Source organism: Cynocephalus volans, chromosome 2 (genome assembly GCF_027409185.1).
Source record: "Cynocephalus volans isolate mCynVol1 chromosome 2, mCynVol1.pri, whole genome shotgun sequence".
NCBI lineage: Eukaryota > Metazoa > Chordata > Mammalia > Dermoptera > Cynocephalidae > Cynocephalus > Cynocephalus volans.
Window position 1 is genome coordinate 129,139,795 of NC_084461.1, and position 12,613 is coordinate 129,152,407.

Genomic DNA, 12,613 nt, shown 5'->3' on the forward strand with positions numbered 1-12,613 from the left:
CTTTAGTGTAGTGTTTGGTGCTGGGAATTTGTTAAGCACGTATAATGTACTTCACAAGTTTGATTTGCTGAGTTTCCATTTGAATGAATGAATCAGTATGTATGAGTTTATTTTAGTTCTTTATTATGGAAATATTTAAATATTTATAAAAGCTGACAAAATAATATAATTAACACTGGTGTATTCATCACCTCATTCAACAGTTACCAGCTCATGGGCAATTTTATTTTTATCTATGCTCCCACTCACTTTTCCCTGGCCTGTATGATTTCAAGCAAGCTGCCAACATCAAAACATTTTTTTTCTATAAATAATTATATATTTTTACATTTTATTTATTTTTAAGTGGGGAATAGATTCAAATCATAATTCAAGTGTTACCTCATCCTCACCCTGGTCTCCCAGCAGAGTTCTCCTTCCCAAGGCCAACTTAATGTTATTAATTTCCTGTATATCTTTCCAAAGATAGCCTATGCATATATACATAAACAAATCATATACATATTCTCTCTCACTTTCTTTTTTTAAGTAAATACTAGTATACTATTCAAGTATACTATTCACATTTTTGCATAATGTTTTTTCTCTTAGTATTTCCTGACAGTCATTCTATATTAATAAAGAGCTTCCTCAGTATTTTTTTTAGGCCTCTTAGTATTCAGTACATCAATAATATGTTTAACTTATTTTTAATGATGCACATTCGGGATGTTTTTAACATTTTTCTATTACAGACAGTGCTGCAGTGAAGTATGTGGTACATAATGCCCACTGGAATATTTTAAACTAAAGTTTCAACCTCCAGACATAGCAAGAATGGTTGCTTTAGAATTGTATTATGGGAATAGATTTTTGAAATTAAATTATCTAGTTCAAGGCCTTTATTGCTTCTCCGAGCCCCACCAAGCCTTTGCTAAATTGACATTTGTTTAAAATATATGGATTTTTATTATAAAAACTTAATAGCAAATGGGTTAATCTAATAATAGCTAATAGCCAGTTTTTGACCCCATTATTTGCTGTTTCAACAAGTCGTAGTCTCCTAGTATAGAAAGTAGAGAATACACTTGCCTAAGCCTCAGGGATATGTGATAATTAACAAAATAACACTAAGAAGGCTTTAGACTCCTTGGAAAAAACCATTTTGTAAATCAGATTGGTGGATTTTTCAGGGACTTGTTTGTTTTCTGAACTCTAGGTAGATCATAAAAAGATTCTTTTTTTATTCTTACAGAAAGAGGATTTTGTGTACTTGGTGACCTTTGTCAGTTTGATCATGGAAATGATCCCCTCGTTGTTGATGAAGTTGCTCTGCCCAGTATGATTCCTTTTCCACCCCCTCCTCCTGGGCTTCCTCCTCCACCACCTCCTGGGATGTTAATGCCTCCAATGCCAGGCCCTGGCCCTGGCCCAGGCCCTGGCCCTGGCCCAGGCCCAGGTCCTGGCCATAGTATGAGACTTCCTGTTCCACAAGGACATGGTCAACCTCCACCTTCCGTTGTGCTTCCCATACCGAGTAAGTATATGTTGGTCGAATCTTCCTTTCTTTAGTGAAGAATTCTATTGAAAAGAACCTCATCCCTTTTAGCTAACTTGGCACTCCAGTCAAAGTGTTATAAAACTAAATTAATAATGGAATTTGAAATATATTCCTGAAGTTAAGATGCTATTCTTTCTTTCTATCCATTGTTATGTGGTGTTATTTGAAGTAACTCCATTGTAAATTTTATCTGTAGTAGTCTAACCTATAGTGAAAATAACCTGTAGTCAAAATCTTGTTAGTTGGTAGCATCTTAAGAAAGACAGTTTTTTAAGATGTCAGAGAAAGAACATGCCAGTAGTTTAATGAAATTTCCCAGTCTTTAAAGAAAATTTGTTTAAGAATTTTGAAACAATGCTTAAAATTTTTTATTATGGAATCTTTCAAGCATACACAGAGGCAAGAGAATAATATGTGTATTGCATGTACCGTCATTCAGCCTCAATTGTTATCAATCTTTAGCTATTTGTATCTCATTTATGCCACACTCTCCCACACACTTTTTTTGGGTTGTTTTGTTTTGGCTGGAGTAAATTCCAAATGTCATATCATTTTACCAGTATATACTTCAATATGGATCTCTTTACTGATAAGGATTGCTTTTTGCTTTTCTTGTTCTTTAAAAAATAATCAATATGCCATTATCACATCCACCAAAATTAAAAATGAGAAATGTTTAAAAATGGTCATTTGAAAAACATTATTAACAGTTGCTAGTATAGCAGAAACAGAATTAAGACTAAATTTTTAAATTAATATTTGAAAAAATTATGAATTGTTTACATGTATGCAAATATATAAGAAAATATCTACTTGGACATTATTAAAAGAACAAATTATTATTTAAAAAATTTATTTAAGTAGTACTTTTTATCAGTTTTTAAAAATATTTCCTTTTGAATTATATAGACTCAAAAGAAGTTGCAAAAATAGTTTAGCATAGTCTACCCATTGCTGAGCTTCCTTGCAGTGAAGTACTCTAAAACACATTAAAGTTGATAAGGGTTTGGAGGAATTTCATGCATAGATTTGGTCAATAGAAATATTGTTCTTTTAACTTAGTGTTTGTGAATATTTAGTATTTTTATGTAAACAGTATAATTGTGAAGCTCAAGATGAGATTTTATTTTCCAGGTAAAGAAGCATCATATAGAAATTCTAATAAGAAGAGATGTTATCTTATTGTGGGGACATATTTGCTTAAAAATTAAATCCAAGAATGTCATTTCCACCAACATCTAGCTTTGAAAAATTTCAAGCAAGCAGAAAAGTTGAAAAAATTGTACTCATGTACTCACCATCTAGGTTCTACAGTTAGCATTTTACTATGTTTGCATTATCACATAGCTTTCCATCTGTCCATTTTTATTGTTAATGCTTTTCACAGTATGTCGTAGATATTAGAACACTTAAGCATGCTTATTAATTTAAGAGTAATATACAACTTTACCACCACCCCAGAAAGTTTTCTCAAGCCTTTTCTTGGTCATTCTCCACCTCCACTCCCAGAGGCAACCAGTTCTGATTTTTTTCGCCCTAGATTAATTTTGCCCGTTCCAGAACTAAGAGTGTCATTTTAATTAATTATACAACTCACAGTGCTGCCTGCATAAGTCAAATTCCTTAATTCTGTTCAAAGCTGAAGTAGGTATTTTAAGTATGAATATCCAAATTAGTACTAGGGTAGTGAATCTTTTTATTAGGAAACATTAATGCTCTACCTTTCACTTTTTCTTATCTGTAGGACCATCTATAACACAGTCAAGCTTGATAAACAGCCGTGACCAGCCTGGGACAAGTGCAGTGCCCAATCTTGCACCAGTGGGAGCAAGACTACCTCCTCCTTTACCCCAGAACCTCCTTTATACAGTATCAGAACGTAAGTAAATGTTGACTTTAAATTGCTAGGGTATAAAAGAGCCATGTTTTCTCATAGTATTACCCTATTAAAAATATAATTAATTTCTATTCTTGTGGACCATGTAACTATAAAAATTTTATTTGTATTCACAATGTAGTTTACTGTGTAGTTATGCTATATATATATATAATCATATGTTAATTTTTTGTGATAGGGGAGAGAAAAACAAGGCCTTCTGTTTTGGGGAAGTCTACTCTGCCACAGAGTAGCAACATTTAGTCTCCTCTAAAGGAAATTTAATTTAAAGCTTCTGTTCAGAAAATGTTTTTCTGATTGAATTTCTAAAATATAAGGCTCATCTCATAAGATGTAGACAAAAGGTCAGGTAAAATATGCCTAATATTTAACTTACATGCTGAAGTAAAGATAGCATCATTTAAATTGTAATGTTTAGTGTTTAGGCTATTTGTAACACTCATGTTTAATTGTATTATGAGGGTACTTCAAAAAGTTTGTGGAAAATAGAATTGAAAGCTAATACAAATGTTTCCATGAACTTTTGGAAGTACCCTTGCAATACATTTTTTTCTTGAATTCTCATTCTCTTTTTATTTCTTAGGTGTTTTGTTGTTTTTAGTTTACTAAGGCTTTTTTGAAAAATTTCCATCTCCAAAAGCATTTTTTAAAAAAGGTATTTGGTTATTAAAAATGTCAGATTATGAGGTTTTTCTCTAGAGAGTCAGGTAACTTTGTGGATATGTTCTTTTTTTTGTATTTATCATAAAGTTTGTTTTGCCTCCTGAACATTTCTTCATCTCTTTTATGTCATAGAGTGGCAATTCAGCAAAGTAATTGAGCCCAGGTTGGAATCCTGGTTCCATTATTTACTCTCTTTGACCTTGGGCAAGTTACTTAACCTCTCTTTATCTCAATTTTCTCTTCTGTAAAACGGGAATTATAATAGTACCCACCTTGTTAAGGTTGTTTGAGGAATAAATTAATTAATACATATAAAGCATCTAAAAATGTGCCTGGCATCTAGTAAGCTATAAAGGATGTTATTATATTATTGTAGTTATTATTGTCTCCTCAAATTTTTGCCTCTCTGAAATCAAACCTATTCTCCGTAAATCTCTACCTTCTGCCACTCCTGTCTTTGTCAATAGAAATAAATAACATCTACCTAATTACCTAGAATTGAATGACAAAGCACATGACTGACTCATTGCTTTGCTTTTCCATATCCAGTTAATCCTGTTTCTTTTTCTTTGAAGTATCCCTTTTTCTTCATTTCTACTATGGTCTGCCCTTATCTACACTTGAATCATTTCACATTTGGATTTCTACAACCTTCTTGACATCGTTATGTTTTATATTTCATAAAATATATTTTAAGTTACATCATATTAATGCTGCTCAGAAAACCAACCATGATAGTTCCTCGTGAGAGCTCTTCAGTGGCCACCATGTCCTTCTGAACTGTTTGTTGACCTCTCTTAATCTTCTGACTCTTTTTATAATGTACTCCATCCCTTCTTGGAAGTCTTTTTTCACTATTCCCCAACATGCACCTTCTCTGGTCAGGCTAGTTATATCCTCTCTGTCCGCCTGTTGTGACTCAGCTTTCTTTTCCCACCTTCACTGCTATCAATATGCTCTCTCTCCTACTTTTGCAAGGCCTAAATCTTCTAAGTGCATGAAAAACATACTCGTATTGTTCTAAATTTACAGTACCAGAAAGCATTTATTGTATAATGATATATACTTGTATGTAGGCTTACTGTTTGACTTATTTTTTCATGTATGTTACATTCAACTGAGCTTCTTCAGAAATTACATCTGATAGTGAAGTAATTGTCCTTTCTGTTTCATATTTAATACCTCACAGTCTTCTGGTGACTGTAGTGTCTTTTCACAGTGCATGTTTGTTTTATTGCTGGCCTCATTTTTTAATTGTGGGAAATCTCAAATATACATAAAAATAAAGAAGATAGAATAATGAACTCTCATACACCAGTATAATGAAGTCTCATGTACTCATCATCCATCTTCAACAGTCATCAAATTATTTCTAATCCTTTCATCTTTTTCTCCTGAATCAGCATTAAACATTATTTCTGAACACTTTTTGGATTTGTAAATATGAAAACTGGATTATTCACTTGAGAGTCTGTTACAGATGGCATATTTTTATACTGTTAAATTTAGTATTGTGATTCATGACAAAATTCCTTTTTTTTAACTAAAAAAATGTCAATTACCGTTTGTTCTTGTATTGTTAAATTTAACATTGTTGTCTCTATAAATATTCCATTTGGTTTTAATTTTAAAAAGTCTGGCAGGTATTTATTTCGATGATTTAGCTTAATATTCATTAACTCATCAAATATTTATTGAGTGCCTGCTATGTGCCAGGCATTGTGCTAGACACTAGGGAACCAAAATGAATATCAGACTTCATGTTGCTTGAAGTCCATTTTTCTGTTATTGTTATAAACAAAAATATTTTGTGATTTATCAGTAAAAGCCTTTTAGAACAAAAATTCCAAACTTTTCTCTTTTGTTTAATTTTTATTTTTATTGTAACATAGTTGATTGTACATATCGAGTTGAATATCAATACCTGTGTGCAGTACCAAACTTTCATTTTTTAGAGGCTGGTAACGTCTCTAAGAAAATTTTGAGGACCAGTGCACTTAGCAGCTTCCTATTTTGCCTGGTTAAAGACTGTATATGAAAACATCTAATATTATTTCAGTTTTAAAAATACATTTTTATGCCAAAAAAGACATAATCTTTTGTCTCAGACCAATAAAAGGTGATAACTTCCCACTGGCATTGGTGAATTACTACTTTAAAGGCTAGTTCTGTATCTGTGTCAGTGTCTTTAAAGAGATTTAATTGGTTGACAACTGAATATTTTGAAAGTTATGAGATATTCATATCAGATAATTCAAAACTCTGCTATGCAAACAAGTTTGTGATTTTCTTCTTTTCATAAAAGTCTAAAATTTCATTCTAAAATTTATAGAGAAATTGGAAATCCTAGGAGATAGTACCTGATAACAATCCAAACATTTAAAAAATTTGGGGGGGGGGTAGTTTAGTTTGTCAGTCACAGGTTTTTTATATCTTTTTCATCAGTCGAGTTTAAACTTTTTTTAAAAAATTATTGTATTTGAGGCAAGTTGAATCCTTGAAATTGTTCCAAGTTACTTTTCTAAATACTGTAATGGCTAATTTCAGTAAAAATAGAACTTGCATCAGTTCAAATGAAGTAAAAAACTGTATATGTTTGCAATGTAATAGGGAACTTGAGCTATCCTAAAAGTTTAGCAAGTTGGGAAAGTAAATTATGGATATATTATTGCCATTAAAATTATTATCATTAAAATTCACAACACAGAAAATGCTTGTAAGTGAAAAATAACATATCAAATGATATTTAGTCGTGAAAACTATGTCAGCAGGGATGCAAAGTAAACACAGAAAAATGAAATCTAGATTTTGAAGGTAAAAGTAGGTAGGAGTTTGCTCAGTGCTAGGTACTGGAAACATGCACATGGATAAGAAATGGCTCATTTCCTAAGAATCTGAAAATCTAATAGTGGTAAACAAATATTAAAAAAAAAAAAATTACACAGAAAATGAAAACCATTTACACTGTATTTTCCTAAATAACAGAGTGCCTCAGAAACACAGGTAACAAAGGAACTAATTCTGTCAAAAACAGAGCATTCATTTAGGCTGCAGTTATCACTTGTTTTGGAAGAGAACAATTGAGTGTTAAAAGGAGGAAAAGAATTACTCCGTTGTAAAACTGGGTAGGATATTTATGGTTTCTGATAATGCTACTTAAAAGTTAATATCAAATGGTTATAGTTTAGAAAAAACTTTTTGAAATTTTGTTGTTTTTGTTGAGTTAAAATATCATAGATCCTATGAAAATGACTTGACTAATGAGATGTAGTTGGAGTTTTATGGAAAGACAGCGGTTTCATACACCTATTAAAATCAACTATTTCCTCTGAAGTACTTACACGTTTTACCCAAATTTGAAGTCACCAAATCAGTCTATGTTTTTTGGCTTTCCGAAGACCATTTTTAAGTAAAATATACTGTGCTTTCTTTTCTGCCTTTTATTTGGTCTTTTTTTTTTTTTTTTTTTTTGATTTTTTGAAGAAGACATAACAGAAATATTTTATAACTGCTAAGCTCATTGTACTGAATGTACAAAAAAGTAAGAGTAGTATAGAGTATCCTGGATTCTAGAGACTGAGTCTTAGGTTGTAGGAAATTGTTCAATCTTCAATCAATTCACATAAAAAATCTTTGTCTTTCAGAAAATACTTTTGCTGTTATTAATTGTATAAAGTTATTAAAACACTATAATCCAGAATTTGAGATTTGCTGATTTAGTTCTGTGGTATATATAGATAGCATTTCTCTGTGCAGAATAATGGATTTGATGTCTAGAAAAGTAAATCAGTGTCTAATAGAGTCCTTGTATATGGTCTGGAGTTTTACTTGGATTCATGTTGCATTAGTTGTCATATTACCTATTTCAACATATAGATATTCACCCAAAGAAATACTTTCTTGTCATTTGGGTACTTTAAACTTTCATCTCTTTAAATGACTCTTTATTGTATTCCTACTATGTACCAGGCATTGTTTAAGCCCTGGAACTTCCAAAGTGTATCAAGGACCTTGTATTCTAATAAAGACAACACATGATAAATATGGTCTGTATTTGGAAGATAGAGTCTTTTAATTTTTTTAGATTTGGGGTTTTAGCTTAAAACTTACCTTACAGTTTTTTCCCCGGGATTACTCTTCAAGACAAAATCAGGAAAATTACAAACAGTGGCCAAAATTTTAGTTTAATAAAGACTGTCTTCAGCTGACTAGAGTTAATATTAAGAATGTGAAAATGTTATCAGGCATGTAAGATACATAAACAACTTAAGATGGGAACATAGATGTTTGCAGTTTGGAATTATCCAATCACTCTCTACACCAACAAAAACTAAATTGAATGGATATAAATTCTGACTGGCTCATCTTCATCATTATTGTAATCTATTTGGTTTTTTTAAACTTTTTTTTTTTTTTTTTTTTTTTGGTGGCTGGCCAGTACAGGCATCCAAATCCTTTGACCTTGGTTAATCTTGCTTCATCTATAATCCAACCCTGACTTGATGTTTTAGAACAAGTCCCAAATATTATCTTAAAAACTTATGTATCTTTAAAAGATAAGGATTAAACATACATAGTCGCAATACTATTCTCACAGTCCTGAAAGAATTAACATTTTACTCTTTGTCAAATATCCAGTTGGTGTTCTTATTGTATCATAAATGTTCTTTTACAGCTGGTTCATTTGAAGGTAGATCCAAACAAGGTTACACATTATATTTAGTTGACATGTTTCTTAGGTCTTTAATGTCCTTTACCCTTTTTTTTCCCGTGTCATTTATTTGTTGAAGGAACAGATCATTTGTCCTGAAGAATTTTCTTACAGTCTGTATTGGCAGATTTCATCTCCTGGAGTCATTTAACACATTCCTCTATCCCCTGTATTTTCTTATACATTGGAGGTTAGATCTAGAGATTTAATTAGATTCACTTTCGGCTTTTTTCTTTGTTTGGCAAGAACATTTTATACATGGGGTTATGTATTTCCTGCTGCAGTACATCATAATGCTCATAATGTCTGGTTACCTTCTTTCTGGGTTATAAATATTGATCAGTGTGTACAGGTGTTTTCATCCTAATCTGTCCATTTAAAAAATTGCTTATGGTTTCAGCAATCCTTTTTGATCATTGTCTATGTCTGTTGTCTGATATGACACTCTAATTTTATTTCTTCTACATTTGTTACTGGCGTTCTGTAAAGTAAAACTTGGCAGTATCAACCATTTGGTTAACCTGAGATGGAGTTTTTGTAGGGAAGAAGGATAAATTCTTGTTTTCTTTCATTTATCAGTTTTCAGAATACTGAGTTGATTCTTTAGTATCTTTCAAAGGGGACCACTGTCTTTTTTTTTAAAGTATCATTATGAACTCAGGAGTTTTTAACATGTTTGATATATTTCATTCCATTGTAGTCCTTTTCAATGTTTTAGTTGTCTCATCTTTGACTAGTGGCAGCCTCTTCATGTTGGCTCTTGATAGTTTTTTGTTTATTTTTGACATACAGGTCTATGATAGCTGTCTTGCTTCTAGAAGGGCAACATATAGCAAGGTGTACCAGGCTCGTATACATTTTCTACCCTGACCTAGAGTCAGCTCTTTGTCTAAAGAATCCTGTTTCTTTTCGAAATAGTATGACACCTTCATATCTTATTCTATTCAAAATTCTATATGAATAATGGCTCAGGGCTTCTTTGTTTAAAAACTTGATATGGTTGATTGTTCAACTTTGGATAAAGTTAGCATGTATTTATTCCCTTTAAGATTGTAAAAGATGGAGTTTATACAGTCATACTACCTAATTCTTATTCTTTCTTTATATCTCGACACATCCTAACCAGTTGCATGTCTGTTCTTTCTTGAGTTAGAAAGAATTTCAGTAACATCTTTCTTGACTACTGACCCTGTTGGCATGATTTCTCTGTTCTTGGCTCAAAGTGTCAGGAAATACATCATTACGTAAGAGAAGCTTATGACTCTCAATCCCAGCTGCCCTCCTATTCTTTCCTCTGTAGGACAGCCCATGTACTCTCGTGAACATGGTGCTGCTGCATCTGAGCGACTTCAGTTGGGGACACCGCCTCCTCTGTTGGCAGCTCGTTTGGTGCCACCTCGCAACCTCATGGGATCCTCCATTGGGTACCATACCTCAGTCTCCAGCCCCACCCCTCTCGTCCCAGGTAAGCTTTGCTACAGATGGCCATTCACCTCACTGATCTTTTGTACTTTAAGCTGGCCGGCCTAAGAGGTTACCTGATTTCCTGATCTGCTGTCATAAATTTCCATTAAAGCTCTTAGGTTGTTTTATTTTCTGTTTCTTTGCTTCTTTGGTTTGTCCCTAGTGGCTGCTAGATGATTAGGCCTTCTGTGTGTCTGTCATCTCTGGTGTCCTCTGTATTTACTTTTCGTGCCTTGTTAACAAAGTCATGCTAGTTCTTTTGAGCTAGTTCTAATCAGGTAGATAGGAAGATAATATCTACTTGAATATTTTCTAATTAATTGGATAAACATTACAAGAAAAACTAGGTTAATTTTTCTTTAAAACAAAACCAAAAACAAACATCTGGTTTCTTGCTGATCATAGATAAACATGTTCTTTTTTCCCTCTACCACTTGTTGTACATACTGGTTGTGTGTAATGTAGTGATTCTTGAAAACTCTTCCCTCCTATTGACATGTGTATTTTGAAGATCTGTGGAATGCTTTATTTGTGATTCATGAGGTTTATTTTTAACATTTTTCACTTTGCTGTTAGATCTTATTTCATTGTAATTAACTAAAGGACTTTTAAGTTTATTGGGGTTCTGGATATTCCCAGTAATTATAGAACAAGGTCATTTGATTATGTAACTTCCTTAAAACTTTCTGCAGCCTTAACTGTAGGGGATTCTTTGTCAAGAGTACCAAATGGTAACTGAAAACACTTTTTTAATCATAATTTGCTGATCTTTTGTAAAAAAAGTTTGAGTAGCATTTACTTTGTTATGTTGCATATAGTTTTTAAAGTTGACATTTGTAACCATGAAAGCTGTTATTTTATATATCATCTTCAAACCATATCAGACTTAAACACATTTAAATTTAATAAGCAAGTAGATTACATTTGCTTTTAAGCTAGGCATATCATTACAATGTGTGTTTCCTTCAGGGAGGCATGCTCACAATTAAATACTGTCTTTAGTTGTCTTAAACAAAAATTGTGAAGAGGGGATTTAGAGCAGAAGCTGAAGTAAGTATAAAGTGCAAAGAATACTCTTTCCCTGATAACTCTAAGCATAGCTCTCTAACCACTGAGGCAAAAGAGTTTGGTTGGTTTTATTAACCATCATCAAGCAACTTCAAGGCTGATTGCAAGCTTTGGGGTAAAATACAAATTCTATAATAGGAACATCATTGTGATAACTTTTTAAATTTCAAGCCATCCTCCTCTGAGGAGGGCAGCACAAATAGCCCTGGTGAATAATTTTCACACAGTTTAACATTTTATTAGAGGGAAACAGTTTTTAATCTATTAATGCCCTTTCTGTGCAATTCCATGAGCTGTTTTCTAAACCAGAAGAAAGGAAGAAAATGGGGCAGAGGGAGGAGAAGGAATGCTGACCAGCAGTTCTAGTTCTGATACCAAGTATCTCAGAATCACCTGTGCTTTAATGGCTTTTTATTGTTTTAGCCTCATGGTAACCCATTGATGCTTAATGCAAGAAGAGAATTCGCTTGTGAATTTTAAGTTAGGAGAAGCACAATATTCAGGGGAGATGCTTAATCTAAGAGGGTTGGGGGTGAAAAATTTGCTGGATGAGGGAGTTCTCTGAATCCTAGTAGTGCTTACGTAGGAGCGGCATACTCAAATGCTTTTAGAGGCCAGGAAGTTCCCCTAAATAGGAATAATTTGCTGATCTTATACTCTGAATTAGAGAAGTGATTGACCAGTAATAAAGATCTGAATATACCTTATCTTGTAGCTGAAACTTAATATGAATCACATGAGGAATTTTTCCATTAAGGTGAGAAACGAGGAATTCTGTATCACAATTATGAAAATCGGTGTCTCCAGTCAGTTTTAACCCTTTTATGTAGAATGAAAAGGATATATACCATTTGAAGATTAACACTTTCAGAATAACACTAACAAAATAGTTATTTAGCATTAGAATTGTAAAAATTAAATTTTTAGTTGTAGAGAAAACACAGGAAACGGGATAAAAGTACATCAATGGAAGAGGATGATAGGTAATTATTACACTTATAAAATTTATCTTATTTAGGTGTTTTGAAATATGCTTTGTGTATGAAACCAGCTACTTTCTTTCCAGTTTAAAGTAGAGATAACCAAGTGAATAGGTTGATTCCCCACCACCCCCCAAATAAATGGAAATTGGTGAGACATGATAGACAACAGAGGAAACTTAACCAGTCCTTCAATATGTAGTGTTCTTGTACATGAAAGTTGTCTTAAAAATGTGCATTGGAGTTTGGATTAGGTGACTGTAGGGTAAAAATGACTAGGCAAGCAAATC

The 12,613-nt window shown here is 32.7% G+C and overlaps 1 protein-coding gene across 4 annotated transcripts in view; it reads left to right on the plus strand.

Moving 5' to 3' along the window:
- Window positions 1-12,613, plus strand: part of RBM27 (RNA binding motif protein 27) — a 55,198-nt gene that overhangs the window by 20,022 nt on the left and 22,563 nt on the right. For 2 of the 4 annotated variants that reach the window (XM_063086559.1, XM_063086560.1), the window contains exons 7-9: window positions 1,235-1,516; window positions 3,285-3,419; window positions 10,112-10,276. In XM_063086559.1, the coding sequence (XP_062942629.1) occupies window positions 1,235-1,516; window positions 3,285-3,419; window positions 10,112-10,276 (582 nt within the window). The remainder of the gene's footprint in view (window positions 1-1,234; window positions 1,517-3,284; window positions 3,420-10,111; window positions 10,277-12,613) is intronic. The other 2 variants (XM_063086561.1, XM_063086562.1) reach the window with 1 other exon arrangement.